The sequence below is a fragment of the Panthera pardus genome, unplaced genomic scaffold (assembly GCF_024362965.1).
Source record: "Panthera pardus isolate Hobbes unplaced genomic scaffold, ASM2436296v1 HiC_scaffold_2, whole genome shotgun sequence".
Classification (NCBI taxonomy): Eukaryota; Metazoa; Chordata; class Mammalia; order Carnivora; family Felidae; genus Panthera; species Panthera pardus.
The window spans coordinates 106,880,357-106,896,415 of NW_026526765.1; the positions used below are offsets into that span (position 1 = coordinate 106,880,357).

The 16,059-nt window shown below is 37.2% G+C and overlaps 1 protein-coding gene across 3 annotated transcripts in view; it reads right to left on the reverse strand.

Annotated features, from left to right (window-relative positions):
- Nucleotides 1-16,059, reverse strand: part of CWC27 (CWC27 spliceosome associated cyclophilin) — a 194,950-nt gene that overhangs the window by 154,336 nt on the left and 24,555 nt on the right. For all 3 annotated transcript variants that reach the window (XR_002071342.2, XM_019414333.2, XM_019414334.2), the window contains exons 8-10: nt 10,337-10,416; nt 8,875-8,908; nt 7,454-7,608 (exon numbers count right to left, since the gene is read on the reverse strand). Coding sequence is in view for 2 of the 3 variants with exons in the window: in XM_019414333.2 (XP_019269878.1) it covers nt 7,454-7,608; nt 8,875-8,908; nt 10,337-10,416 (269 nt within the window). In the remaining variant the exon portion in view is untranslated. The remainder of the gene's footprint in view (nt 1-7,453; nt 7,609-8,874; nt 8,909-10,336; nt 10,417-16,059) is intronic.

Genomic DNA, 16,059 nt, shown 5'->3' on the forward strand with positions numbered 1-16,059 from the left:
TTCTATCAGTTAGGTTCAGGTTCTGCTACACTTAATAGAAACTCCAATAACGTGACTTAGATAACTTGAAGGTTCTTTTATCCCACACAGAAAAACTCCAGAGATAGGCAATCCAAGTTGGAATTGTGGTTCCATGAGGATTTTAAGGCCCCAGGCTCTTTCAATCTCTCTGTTTTACTAAGGCTAGCCCCCTCCCTCTTTCCTTTAGAAAAGACTGCCTGAGAATCAGATACACTTCTGTTTCATTTCATCAGCAAGAATTTGGTCACAAGGCCTTGCCCGGCTACAAAGAAGTATGGTGAATGTCGTCTGATGAGGCGGTCAAGAGTCCATCTAAATATTTCGGTTCTCATTACTAAATAAGTAGGGTAGTGGAAGATGGAGGGACATAGCATCTCTGTCACACCTGCATATCTCATGGCTTTCTAAGAGCCCCTCCACCATCACTGTCCTCACCAATGACATAACTCAATGGATGGCTAACCCAAGCCAAGGCAGTAAGATTCTCTCTCTGGAAAGTCAGGCTTTGGGACACAGAAATCTAAGCAATTACTTCTGAAGAGCTGAACTGCAGGAGACAACAGGCAAGAGCCCTACCGAGAAAACACAAGATTGTAGAAGAGAACAAATGAACAGACAAAAGGAGAGTTGAGAACACAGACGGAGAGAAACATAAGTTTGTGACAACAGCCATTCCTGTCAGGCCTGTATGCAATTCTTTTATTTGGATTCTGTGCAACTCTTCTATTCTTTTATGCAGAAATCCCTTTAGTTTATTTATATGTAAAATCACTTTATAGAAAAATATGAGTTTTTGAGTAGGTTTCTATTCCCCACAACCAAAGGATCCTTAAGATAGCTAATAAAAAAATTATGATTTAATATTATGTGCACATGAAGTATTTCTGTATCTTTGGTGAAACTTGTGGAAGATACTCATCATGTTCTTCTGCACCCCTTTTGGACAGATGGGTAAGATAGAATTTCCTTTAGAATTTTGTACTTTTTAAAAAGTATATAATAATTAGAAATTGATATCCTTCTTTTTAAATTCAGATAATGGCAATTAAGTAATGTTTGTCTTTTTCTGTCCTACCAGGAAGACAATGACTAGATTTATTACACAATTACAAGTATTTATAGCAATTCCTGGTTAGAGGACAAAGCCTGGAGGAGATTTCATTATTGTTTCTAAGCATTTACTGCTCTACCTTGTAAAACATTTCTATTTCACCACAGAGTCACCAGGCTTGGCCACATCACTTGCTCTCACCAACAAAATGGTGAGGTCATAGATGCCACATCTAAGTAGAAGCTTTAAGAGTTAGCATATGATTGCATCGTCCCTCTTTTTCCTCTGCCGTGCCTCTCGGCCAGAGGCTTTTCCTTCATCCTGGACCCTTCAATGTAAGTGATACGCAGCAGATCCACAGATCATGCCAGGATGTAGCCAGAACAAAAGAACAAACATTAGTTTTAACCCACTGAGATTTTGGGATTGTTTGTTATCATAGCATAACCTAACTTAAGCTGACTAATAAAAGAAGCAATTCAGTGTGTTTATGGGCAGGACACTGAGGTAGATCAGAAAGGACAAAAGGACAAAAATGTCTGAGGGGACCACTAGGGACATCCAGGATTCCTGTCTCAATACCTATCACCACCACTCAGCCAGTTATCTAAGCCACAAGCCTAGGAGTCATCTGGAATATATCTTTCTCCTTTGGGTCTCCTATATCCAAACCTTTTGCTTCCTTATCATCTAAATCCATCCCCATAGATACTACTTTAGTGGATTAACCCTTATTACCTCTTCCTTGGACTAATAATCTACTAATGTGTCTTTGTGTTTTGATCTCCTTCTTCCAGCCCATCCCCTACACTTATGTAGAATAATATTTCTAACATGATGTCATACCTTTGCTAGAAACATTCGATGTGAGAGTTTCACTTCAGCTGGACACAAGTAAGCTGGCCCCGGCCAACTGTTCTCTGGGCTCTGGAGGGGCTGTCAGACCATTAACAGGTTCAAGCACCAGCTTTGCCACTTTCTACACACAAATCACTTAACCTCTTTAAGTGCAGTGGTTTTTGTTTGTTTGTTTGTTTTTGTAAAACGGGAATCATAATACAGACTATATCTTGCAGCTTTGTTGTAGAGGTTAAATTCGAGAAATAAATTGATTTGGCAAATCAGTGGTCTGGTCACACTGTAGAACAAGAAATATTTGTGGAATAACAAAACGATTCTCTGGCTCCAGCACCTATGAACACTTCACAGCCCTTATCTGTTCATACAGCTGTCTCTACTAGACACTAAGCAACTTGTGAAGAAACTTGGACTTACTAATCTGAGCATCCTGGGACCTAGCACAGTGCTTGGTACAAAGGAGAAACTCAAAATAATGTGCAAAAGTGAAGCCATACCTGAAAGGTGGTAAAATCTCTGAACACTTTGGGGGGAAAGGATACAAAGGGTAAAACTAGAGAAAAAAAAGACGGGAGGAAAAAATAAAATCACTAACTATAAGTTTCCCTCAGGCCCTTGTGCAACTTCATGTGTTTTCAACTTTGTGCTAAACAAAGATCTTTGCATCTTGAGTGGCCTCTTTCTTCTGTATTTTGCCAATTTAATTGATAGGTGAATTCACAATGTATAGACAAAGAAAGTAGGAGAGCAATGAATTTCAAAACTCTTCAATGTGACTAGATTTGTTCCAGGGTAGAGAATACTTCCTCAAATGCTTGAGTAACTTAAGAAATGTTTTTCTGCACATAATCTCAACACTACATTTCAAATGTACAACTCCGTTCTCCAAAAACAAGTGATACTACCAGATCAATAGAATGTAACTCTCAAGCATAATACAAATCAATACATTCTAAAGAGATGCAAATGCTTTTTCTCCATTTTGACAGGAGAATCTCCCCCACGTGGGCATTTCACTGCTTCCTGTCTTCCATTTGAAATCTAATTGTAAAAACAGTAGGGTTGTCAAATTTCTGAAGTATATAATTGAAGTTCAAGGATTTTGTTTGTTTGTTTGTTTTATTTTGAAGGTGATTCCTTGGATATGGATTAAGGTTCTCAATGAACTAACTGGGCATTTTAAAAGTGTTTTTTTTTAGTTCAAACAGCCCAAGAAACAGTTTTGTTCAAAATATCCAAAAATCCTTGCTATAAAGACCCAAACAGAAGAAAAGTAGAAGCTTGCCAGAAATGCCAAATGATGGTATGGTTTACATTATAATTTTTACTATTCCAAAATTTTAAATGTAACAGATAAAGGCAGTAAAATAAACCATCTAGTCTACATTGGGGTATTATACAACACTAATTTCAAGGATTGGACTTAATGCTAAAATGTTATTTCTTTCCAATAGTGGCTCCAAAAAATGGTTTATCTTCCTAGCATTAGGGTATAATTTATGAAATTGATGATATTTGTCCATTCTTGATCTACAAAAATGGCAATTGGACATTCAACTCTTTTTTTCAATGTTAATTTATTTTTGAGAGAGAGAGAGAGAGACAGAGTGTGAGTGGGGAGAGGGGCAGAGAGAGAGAGAGAGAGAGAGAGTGAGAAAGAGAGACAGAATCCCATCAGCACAGAGCCTGATGCAGGGCTCAAACCCACAAGCCATGAGATCATGACCTGAGCAGAAGTCGGACGCTTAACCGACTGAGCCACCCTAGTGCCCCACATTCAACTCTTTTTTGACCTGGTATTTTGAACTTTCCCAGAAACATATATTGCCTACCTAACATCCATAATAATTTGTAGACACGTCTATTAGGGCACTCGACATACTAAATTGTAATTAATTGTTTATAATTGCACTCATATACTATATTTTGAACATGTGCCTTTATTTTCATGTTCCTGGAGTCTAGCACTGTCTGGCACATAGCAGTTCTTGCAGCATCTGGCTACAACAGTAACATATGTCTGAGAGTAGAATGACTGCTTAGGAAAGAACATATACAAAATAAAAAGCAAGTTCTGGTACAAGTTAGCATGCAAACGTCATTAAAACTGGGACTGCTCCATAGCTTAGTCATCTGCTATTCCATACCAAAGAGATAATACCTGCAGATTTTCTTTATTCAGAGACCAAGTTACCCACAGTATGTATCTCACATTTCTTTCTCTTCCTCTTTTTAAATGTCTGCTTCAGAAGACATCTCAGAGCAAATGAAGGTAAACAGAAGCAGAAATGCTCTAAATGGTTAATGCAGTCCTTGCTTGTAAATGTTCTGTTGAACAGAAGAGGGGGACTTCTCAGAGATGATGATTCTAATGGTTAAAAAAGGGTTGTTAAAAGGTCTGCGGATTTCAATCTGTTATTGTATTATCTTTTAAAATTTGTACTATAATTTAAAAATGCATACTATCTTCTAAATGTTTGAAATTTAAATTTGGTATTATCTTTTTGAATCTGGACTTCCTGTGACTGATCATATTGAGACTCAGATCCCCAAGGCTGAGAGAAAGCTCACAAATGTTTTTGAGAAGCTAGAAACAATGGGAAGTTAAGAAATCCTAGTAACATATGTCAAACCCAACAAAGAGAGACTGGAGAGGCTACAATTGGCACCATCTAATTTGGGTGTTCACCCAGGCCTCGGGGAGTATACTCAGGAGGTATTTACGACTATATTACCCCTTGCCTCGTAACTTAAAGTTCAATCCAACTCATTAGGTCTTCCATCCCAACTTCAATATCCATATCTAAATTCCTGGTACTATCATAATAATGATATTTCATATTCAGTCAACCTAACATAAGTCATAACTAAAACACAAATACGACTTAACTTTACCAATAAGAGAGTTGTTTTAAGACAAAGGTCAACTAAATATCATGGGTCAACAGAACACAGCTGATCAAACCAGAACCTGTTCAAACATCAAAACTAATACCACTCTGGTTAACCTTGAAATATTTCTATCAAATGTTTAATGATTGTAATTTGAGGGTATGTGTCAGTATTTTTTTGATTCATATTTCAATGTAATGAAAATAATTTAGAAGAGTAATCACAATATAATTACATTTGATAGAAATTACACAAAGACAGAATTTCTATAATGATTATAATCATCACAACAAACCAATGATTTCTAACTATTTGGTCTGCTTGTTACGTCTGATTTTATCCTTCGGTCTTTTATTATGAATCCCTACACGGATGCTAAAAAATAGGGCAGACAGCTGAATTTGGTTTATAGGATTAACTTGCAGCAGTGGAGCTCCACCTACAGGCAAAAAAATAATTCTTTACAATCAACTTTAAAATAGGGCGTTCCAAAAGACCAGCGCCAATTAAGTCCAAACTTAAAATTAACCTTAGGTGCTCAGTAGAATAACCTGGAGTGCTTTTTTTTTTTTATTATTTATTTTATTTTATTTTATTTTTTTCTAGAGTGCTTTTTTTAACCTTAGGATGCCGTACCAAAATTTTTGACAGACTTAGTCAGGGGTGGGGCCTATTCTTAGGTGATCTCAATGTACTGAAAAGGTTGAAAGACACTGATTTAAATCTTTACCAGCACATATCTTTTTAAAACATCAGAAATACTTAAATATCATATTTTATTCCTTATAAAATTATTTCAGTCCCAGTATATTGACCCTTTTATTGTATTTTTTTAACATAACACTAACTTGAGAGTTAAACTATAGTGAAGCTGCTATAACTAACTAATAATTTTGGACATATTTTTGTACGCAAAATAAGTGTTCATGAGACAAATGTGGAAATTTCTAAGTAAGAGTGAAAAACTGTATTTTCCCTTTGAAATCCTGTACTGTCTTCTCTATCCCGACCTCCTTATTTTTCTTTTATTTCTCTTTGAGGGCAGGAGAGGTAAGATGAAGGAGGGAGAGAGGAGGATGTCAATATTGAAAATCTGGGGGAAGAGGGGAACAGTTAAAAATAGATGTTTTGGTGTTTTCACTATTTATTAAGGCAAATTTTGCCAAATAAGCTTTAGTTAGTACTTAAAGAAAAGTCAGCTCTGCTAAATTATAAGTTATATTAATTACAGGGTGTATAAATATTGCAACTTGTATTAAAGCCAGTGAGACAGGAGAATTGAGGACTTAAGCACTTAAGCATAACAACTATTTGTTTCATCTGTTAAAAATTCAAAATGCATTTTTTGTCACATTATAAACCTAACCTGTACCATATTCATAGTTCTTAAAAATTAGCAAATGCATGTTTTGAATGAAAATGAGAGAGAAAAAGCATCCTTGATTGTATGTATAATCTGACTTAAGGTTACAGACTTGATATGATATATAAGCTCATATATGATCATTAAAACATTGTCAGTAGTTGCCCAATATTAATCTACTATATTTAAGTACAATTTCTGAATATAAGGGTTTATTACCATCAGTGGAGATTGCTGACAATTACTTTTCAGGTTACATGAAGGAAAAAATTGAGGAACCGAAGCAGTGCCAATAGGGAAATGCCTTTTATTTTTAAGTTTTTCTATATGAAGTGGAGAAACATAGCAGAAAAATAAGAATGTTGCTGGGGTTCCTGGGAGGCTCAGTCAGCTAAGCATCCAACTCTTGGTTTTGGCTCAGGTCATGATCGCACAGTGCTATGAGTTCCAGCCCCACGTTGGGCTCTGTGCTGACAGTGTGGAGCCTGCTTGGGATTCTCTCTTTCTCTCTCTCTCTCTGCCCCTCCCCTGCTCACTCCCTCTGTCTCTCTCTCTCAAAATAAATACACTTAAAAAAAAATAAGAATGTTGTTTATATGTAGTTACACCCATCTTATCCCCAAATGTAGGCGATCCCAAGAAAACATTTTTAAGGCAGTATTATTTAAAATGTATACCATAAAGTTGAATAATAAAATCACAAAGGAGAGTTTTTCAGTTAAGTTGAATTTCAGAATATAGTGTTGAGTCACAAAATTTAACAACTCTTCACTATCAGACATTTGCTGAAATTTCTTTTCTGACAGAGATTAGGAGGGGTATATGGTATAAATCAGAGTTGAAAAGATACTTAAGAATTTTTTCAGGCCCGCACACTTTCATAACCAGTTGTGACATATTTTACTCACCTAAATCTAAGGATTTGGCTTTTCATTCTATATGTTACTCTACTGCTTGCATTGGTATTAGACAAACACGGCCTTCCGCATCTAACTAATATATTGCTTGCCCCACATATAGAAATTTGTAGGGGCTTTTAAAGAAGAGATTAGAGAGAAAATGAAGAGGAATTTGACTCCAGGGACCATTGCTGTAAGTACTTTAAAACTGTATTTTTGGCCCCCAAACAGGCTAACACACAACTGGCATATCTATCAAACATTATGAAAATAGTGTTCTGAAAAAGAAGTGGAAGAGAGGACTCAATACTAATTTAGAGTGAAGGAGAGAAAGACAACTGACACCAGGAAGCACCATAACCGACTCACCTGCGGGTAACCAACTTCTTCACTTCTCCCTCTCCAGTGGACTTCACATTTGCACCGGTGTCCTTTTTTAATTTTTTTGCAATCCTTTCTCTCATCAGGTTCTTCCCATCACCATCAATATATTCATCATGCTCTGCACCTTCATATTCTCCATCCTGTAGAAATTGAAATGCAGTATTTGCTAGGCATCCCACATCCCCTCACACCACCAGAGATCCATCTCCGACTCCCCACATTGCATTCTAAGCCAGTTTTGTTTTTTTATTTTAAATTAGTAAGGACTCGAAGCATTTGCTACAGGCGGGAATACCCGTATGGTCTGCTGTAGGCCAACTACATCAGTATGGGATACCTGAGTAAGGAGTGTTTGCTCCCTTCACACACAGCCCCTCCGTGCAGCACAGGCCGTGCTCCCTCTGGATCACCCAGGATATTGTGTGGTCCACATTCCTGTTCTTTCCCAGGGGAAATGTAACTTCTGCAGGCAGTTGGCCAGCATACCGACCTCAACCAGAGATTAATTCAAGTAGATGAGGAGAAGGTGGAGAAGCTTAGATTTCTTACTATAATTGAAGTCACAGCAATTACTCCCCTTCTCAGAATCCTCCAGGGGACCCTCAACTCACTCAGGACCCTGTACAGTCTGTACTCCCTGATACAATCTCCTACAACTCCAGGCAGGCAACACCAGTCAGCTTTAGCGCTGGCGTTCTCTCCATTCAGAAACACCCAAACTCTATGCACCTGCACTGCTTGCTCTTACACCTCCTTTAGGTCTTTTTTATAATCAGCTTTAATAGCCAATACAATTAATAAAGATCGCTATAGTCTTGAACGAGAATCTTCTGAATTGTGTACATTAAGGAATACTGCTATAAATGACTGATCTAAGCATTTTCCCATAAACTGTGTAGGATGTCCACGCATCAACATTTAAACTTTTGTTTAAAAAAATTTTTTTTTATGTTTACATATTTTTGAGAGAGTGAGAGACAGACTGTGAGCAGAGAAGGGGCAGAGAGGGAGACACAGAATCTGAAGCAGGATCCAAGTTCTGAGCTGTCAGAACAGAGCCCCACGCGGGGCCCAAACTCACGAACCGTGAGATCATGACCTAAGCCGAAGTCGGCTTAACCGACTTAGTTGACACTTAACCGACTGAGCCACCCAGGCACCCCAACATTTAAACTTTTAACACAATGAAATAAAATCAATGACATCTGAATTTTGAGTATTCTAGTAGTGAGAGGGAGAAAAATGGGCTAGAAATTCATATACGTATGATTTCAGTTTGTAGGGAAATACACATCTACATGCACACTTGGAAGGAAATAATTCAATCAAAATAAATGATTTACTTTTCAGATCTTTAAAATTTTGTTAATTGTTCAAACTATATTTATAGTAAGATTAATACTCACATTAGCTGAATCTCCTGCTGCATCACCTTTTTCGCTACAAAAAAAATGAAAGCAAGTAAAGTTTACCTTCAAAATGAAACTAATAAAATTATTCACTAATCAAAATTTAGAATATTTTGCTGGGATTAACAGTTCAAAACATAGGAATTTCAGAATGGTATTGTAGAGCAAACAGAAACATTCTAAAAGAGATTCATTTTTATAAATAGAATAATAAGTATGCCCCATTAGCACATATACAAATTCACTAGAATTAACAGAAAAAAGCAAATAACAACCAATAGTGATTTTTTTTTTTCAACGTTTTTTATTTATTTTTGGGACAGAGAGAGACAGAGCATGAACGGGGGAGGGGCAGAGAGAGAGAGGGAGACACAGAATCGGAAACAGGCTCTAGGCTCCGAGCCATCAGCCCAGAGCCTGACGCGGGGCTCGAACTCACAGACCGCGAGATCGTGACCTGGCTGAAGTCGGACGCTTAACCGACTGCGCCACCCAGGCGCCCCGCAATAGTGATATTTTTATGAACAGAGGAGTTGAGAAAACAATTTCTTCCATTGGCTTGACATATTCTGGCTGGAAAGGCCAAATCCTTAAACTACCAGGATATTAAGAAAAGATTTTTTTGAAATAGAATTTTTTAACACAAGCTAAATTCAGTACAATAGTGTTTTAATCCCCATTTGAGACATTGTCCCAATATCATGTGCAGTTGTATTTAACAGTAATACATCCTCCCTTCTCAGAGAGAAGCAACAAAGATAGAGAGTTTTCTGTTAACTCCTAAAATATGTCAGAAAAAAATACTCAATGACTTGGTCTAAAATACAGTGACTTCACAAAACTTTTCAACTCTGATTTGTCTACTCATCATACCAACTGGTACAAAATGCTTCAAAGCAACTTTGAATTAAACATTAAACTTAAAAAAAAAAAAAAAAAAGCAAACAGTTTCCTATTCAAACTATCCCAAGATTTAAAAGTTTAGCACTTGGGGCGCCTGGGTGGCTCAGTCAGTTAAGCGTCTGACTTCAGCTCAGGTCATGATCTCACAGTCCGTGAGTTCGAGCCCCGCATTGGGCTCTGTGCTGCCAGCTCAGAGCCCGGAGCCTGTTTCAGATTCTGTGTCTCCCTCTCTCTGACCCTCCCCCATTCATGCTCTGTCTCTCTCTGTCTCAAAAATAAATAAAGGTTAAAAAAATTAAAAGAAAAAAAAAGTTTAGCACTTAATTTTAAATTTAATTAGTTCAACAGAGATAGATAGTAAGATGAGTGTAAGAGGCCAGTGTGCTTCCCTCCATTATGCTAGAACCTCTACTATCTCCATCACCAAAATGCTTTTGTTTTTTGTCTGAGTGGAAAAAACTGGATTTAAGAGAACAGACCATTTTGTCACAAAAGCAGCGAGAAAATATCTGAGCCAGAAAATAAGGATTTGGGATCACATTGGTAGCATACTAACCTTCCAACAGCTGGCACAGAACTGAGATGGGGATCATCCTTAAGCAAGTCATGACTACTTTTGCTTTTTCCCTTCATGCTCTAGGAAGAAATATATGATATAATCATAAGCGAGGAAGAAATAAAATAGTCTTCCAAAAGGGCAAGTTAACAAATTTACATAAAATCTAGTACTGCTGTAATGTGGCTAGCAAAAGATATATGTTCCTGAAATTTTCAGCATAAATTAAAGCTTTATAAGTAAGAAGCTAACTCTTGCATTGACAGAAAATATTATTTTAAAAACACCTTTTCCTCCAAAAAATGATACATCCTTCAAAATAAGTTACCACAGAACTGCACATATACATGTATTGTTTTTCTGAAGAACCCGATCACATTCTCTGACCTTTAGCACAGAACCAGAGTTAATAGTTGAAAAATAAAGATCTCATAGGCCACTTAATCTAGTCTCTCACCCAAAGCAGGAATCTCCTTGACATCACTGCTGACTAGTTAACCAGTATCTCAACACCTGAAAGGAGCTTACAACCACACCACACACACACACACACACACACACACACACACACACACACACCACCCTTTTTAAATTCTTCTAGTCTTCTCTTCTTGGACAGTTCTCTTTCTAATTGGAGGGGAAAAAATCCACGTGCAATTTCTAACCATCCAACCAGTCCTAGTTTTACCTTCTAGAACTAAAACAAACTACAAGCAATGTCTGCTATTAGGTATAGTGAATAGAGTACAGTTTAAATACAAAGAGATTGGTAGGTATAATAATGACCCCCTACAGATGTCCACATCCTAGTCCTCAAAGACTGTGAATATGTTACCTGACATGGCAAAAGGGACTTTGTGGATAAATTAAGGATTCTAAGATGGGGAGATTATCCTGGTTTATCAGGGTACGTCCAATGTAATCACAAGAGTCCTTACAAGTGAAAGAGGGAGGCAGGAGAGTCCATCCCATAATGATAAAGCATGAGAAAGACTCTACGGGCTATTGTTGGCTTTGAAGCTAGAGGAAGCGGCCACAAGCCAAGGAATGCAAATGAGCTCTAAAGGTGGAAAAGTGAAGGGAAGAGATTCTTCCCAGAACCTCCAGAAGGAAGGAAGCCTGGCCAATACCCCAGTACGTAGCCCAGGGAAACCTGTTTTGGACCTGTGACCCCAGAAATGTACCATATAAAATCTGTTTTGCTTCAAACCACTAAATTGATAGTCATTAGTTACAGCAGAAATATGAGATGAATACAAATATATTAACATCTTTTTAAAACTAGTTAAGTATAAACAACTAGGACGATAAGTAAAGTTTAATACAATTTAATCAGGCCAGAACAGTTTGTAAATTAGACTGTTCAACATTTCTGACAACTTCTGTGCAAAAGGCCTCGCAGCAGTCTTCATGCTGTGTGCACCCCCAGATCCAAGCTTTTGGGAGACTTTAATTTCTTGCAATAAATGAGAATAGGACAAAGCATTCTTATTTTATTCTCAAAAGTGGTATATTTGTCCATCCATATCACTTTTTATGGGTGAGAAAAAGAGTCTTTTTATAACTTGGGATTTGAGGTAAAAATGTTAGCATATCTTGCAGTGAGAGAAATGCTATGTGTATCACTGTGAATGTGGCACAGTTTACTATTTTTTAAATCTAGCTATTGAGATACCTTTATAATGAAACTACCACTTAACTTGCCTCATTGAAAACTGCTTGTTTGATTGTAGACTTTCACATGAAAAATATTTTCTGACATCTGTTTTTAAATTAGACCCAAAGATTTGGGAGTAAACTTTAAACCAGTACGGACAGTTGAATAAAACTATTATTTAAGAAAGCAAAACGAAGGCAGGGATCCTCCAGATAAAAACTCTCCAAATGTTTGAAGCCTAGGACCACATTTTCACTTAGTTTTTACATCTTCAAAGTATATCCAGCTCGTCAAGCATTCTCCATGTGCAATGGTTTTTGGCTTCATCCCCATCCTCCGCAAGATCCTCCCTTCCTCTGAATGCATCTGGTTTGTCAGTATCCTTCTTAAATGTGTTCTGAACTGAACAAAATGCTGCAAATGTGATCTCCCCAAATGCAAAGAATGTTAAATTCCTTATTCAGAGACCTTACTCTTCATAATTCAACTAGGACTTATGGCCTATAAAGTCTTATACCTATTCAGCTGATTGCATTAAGTTCAAGTACAGAATTTACATGTATTCCTATTCCACTTTAACTTCCTAGTTCAAATAATCATGCACAGGTTGACAACAAAGCACTCTTTGGGCAGAAGTATTCAATCACCTATAAACCCATCTGACTATAATATCTCCCAGATCACATTTCCTCGTGTTGTCCACAAGACTCTGACAGTATGCTTTCCAGAACTCAAGATACGTTATTATGGCATCCTCCTATCATGCAATCCTATCAAAAAGGAAATGAAGTCAGTCTGGCAAGTCACTTAACTAGAGTCTCAGTTTCCTCATCTATAAAGGAAGGAAGTTGGACTAGATCCCTTTGAGCTGTAAAATTCTATTATTCTAAAAGAGATTTTATCAGGTAGTACAAAGATACTGAAATAAATAATGAAGGAAAGCTAACCCATGTGGGAGAGGTACTTTGTCAGGAATAAATGAGTGGGGTGAAGTTGTCTCTGTAATCCCACACTGATAATCCATAAACCAGAGGGGTTCTATCTTATTTCTACTTTCACATAAAGTAAAACCCCAAAGCCCCAGTTCAGACTTCAGCATTATTAACTTGTGATGTTAGGTTCTGGAATAAAGCTTAACACACTGTGGAGTCAATGAACTTGATAAGCAAATGAATAATGAAACAATTATTTTCAAGACTTCTAGAAATATTTAACTTCATCCATCCAGTGAAACTGAAAATTGTTCTTGGTCATTGTAAAAGACACTTGACTTTGGTTCTAATTATTACATACATTTAAAAACAGTAAGTCTTACTTTTATCTATTGGTCATACTTTTCCAATATTCAGGCTAGCATTCATTTTTCTTAGCAAGGTCTCATTTAACCCCAAAGGTAAACTGTATTGGAACAGTTCTCAAAGTCTGAAGAATAGTACAAAAGGAAAATATATAAAATATACTTCCATTTTTTTTTTTTTGCTCTAGAGTTTGTCTCATGCCCTCTAGAGAATTTCCTTTCCTCTAACTCAACAACCTGCAATGATTTTTTATTGTTGTTGTATTTTCTCAAACTAAACTTATTCATGTCTCCATTATATAAACAGACCAAATAGCTAAATTCGGTAAGCCAAAGATTCTGCACAGTGTGCCGAGACCCATTCACATGTGGAGAATGGGTTGTTGGTGGGTCATGATGTACAGGATGCCCTTCAAGGCTGCTCAATCTATGATCCAGGAGCCCCAGGGAGTGCTCAGTAAGAGCACTAGGGCAGTTGTGTGGAGTTAAGGCTTCCAACCCCAAATTGTTGGTGAAGTTTTTTGCCAACCCAACCCTCTAGACTGCTTTAACATGAGGGCAGCAGCGTCTGAATAATAATCACAATCATATTAGAGACTGTTTGATATTCTTTAGCTCTCTGAGAATATAATACAGATTATAACATAGAGTATACTGTTTAAGACATTTGACTTTCAAAAACATTTTCCAAGACTGCATATTGTATTGAAGTAATGACTACCCACGTCCTTATTTCACAATCTAAATGGTTCAGAGTATTTTCATGTTACAAGGAGGAAATGTAAGGCTCGGAGAGACTAAGTAAAGGTCACAAAGTATCAGTGGAAAGCAAAGTGCCAATATGAGTGTGTATGATCCCAAATCCATGCTATCTCTACTCCAACCTACTGTCACTCAAAGATGACACAGTTTACCATCAAAGAGCCCACAGCCCAGGACTCTACACACTTAATATGGAAGAAAGAAAAGGGTATAATGTTTGAGTAGTATACAGTGAGAACATAGTCACAGATTTCTTGTGTAATAAAACAAAATGGATGTTATTAAAAGGAAAATGTTAACTGTCACAAGAGAAGCAAAGGTTAGATCAGAAAAAGAAACAATTAAGAAAAGACATTTAGAAAGATGGTATTTTAGGTGTTGAAAATAAGTGTGACTTTGACATCCAGAATGGGATAGGACTTCAGGCAGGTGAAAACGTGAACAAAGACACACAGAAAAGAAAATACAAAACATTTATGTAGAACAGCAAATAGTTCAGGTCTGCTAACTGTGTTTCCTACATTTCCCTGATAAGAATTCCAGGGAATTCATTAAAAGTACAGCTTCTCAGGCCCCTTCCTTGGAGATTCTGATTCAGCAGGTCTAAAATGGGGTGTAGGAATGTAATTTTTAATTTTTAAGGAAGTACTGGACGTATTTTCCAGTGGTTTTAAATGGTTTAGGAAGTATTAGACAAGGGCGCCTGGGTGGTTCAGTCAGTTAAGCGTCTGACTCTTGATTTCAGCTCAGGTCATGATCTCAGTGTTCGTGAGATTGAGTCCTGGATCGAGCTCTGGGCAGTGCAGAGCCTGCTTAAGATTCTCTCTCTCTCTCTGTCTCTCTGCCCCTCCGCTGCTTGCGATCTCTCTCTCTCCCTCAAAGTAAATAAATAAACATTAAAAAAAAAAAAGAAGAAGAAGAAGAAGAAGTATTAGACCAAAGGGCAGAATTGGTAAAGGGGGATCATGGCCATACTTCTATAGTTAACAGAGTGTAACTGTGACATCTTAAAGAGGTTTCAGGGTTTCAGCAAGACTGTTCTGAGTGAAAGAAAATAAAGAGTAAGAACTTGGGAGACCAGTCTATAGACTAAGGCAGCAGCCCAGGCTAGAAATGAAGGCCTGAATGAGGGTAGTAGCAAAAAAAATTAAAAGGAAAAATAGATTTAAGATATGTTATGGATGAAAAATTGGTAGAATACTACAACAAACTGGTTTTGCAGAGAAAAAAGTAAGAAAAACACCGGAATCTAAAATTTTTCTTTAGAGGATACTGATACCAGGGAGTGGAAAAAGAAGTCACAGGACAGGGAGAAGTCTGGAAAACAAAGATAATGAACTAAGCCTTGGCTAGGGCTTGGGTTAGTAGTAAGATATTCAAATAGAGAGAGATGGCCAGTAGGCAGCTGGTGAAAAGAAGAATAAGCCAACTAAAAGATACAGATTTGAGGGTCAGAAACAAACATTTGATAATTTGATCACACAGCACAGAGTCAGATGAGACAAATATGATGACACAATACTAGGCCTATACTATTCATTTGATAATGGACTATGGTTTGCAATTTTCTTGGCAAAAAGGAACGAATTTAGTCTTTCCACTGTGTGAAGTGTTTTTCAGGTTTGAGAGCAAACATAAAGGGCAAGACAACACTATCTGCGGTTCTCCTTTTGCATTTCAACCTTGTAGCAAACACAAATTGCTTTTATCAAGTTCACGATATTCCGTGTAAATTAAACATTTTGTTTGTTTTACTTTGTACAATAATAGTAAGCAGCAGCAGCAGAAGATATGCTTTAAACATGTAACACATACTGTTGTTACAAATAGAAAAAATTCAAACTAATTTCCTAGTAAAGTCAATCCTAAACTTACTGAACAAAACTTACTTCAGACTAGAAATTTAATTTGACAAAAAGAATGATAGAAGAACTCCTTTCTCCTACCCTGGCTCTGTCTCCAAGGCTGCTCAGCCTGATGTCCAGGACCCTGTGGGAGTGAGGCAAC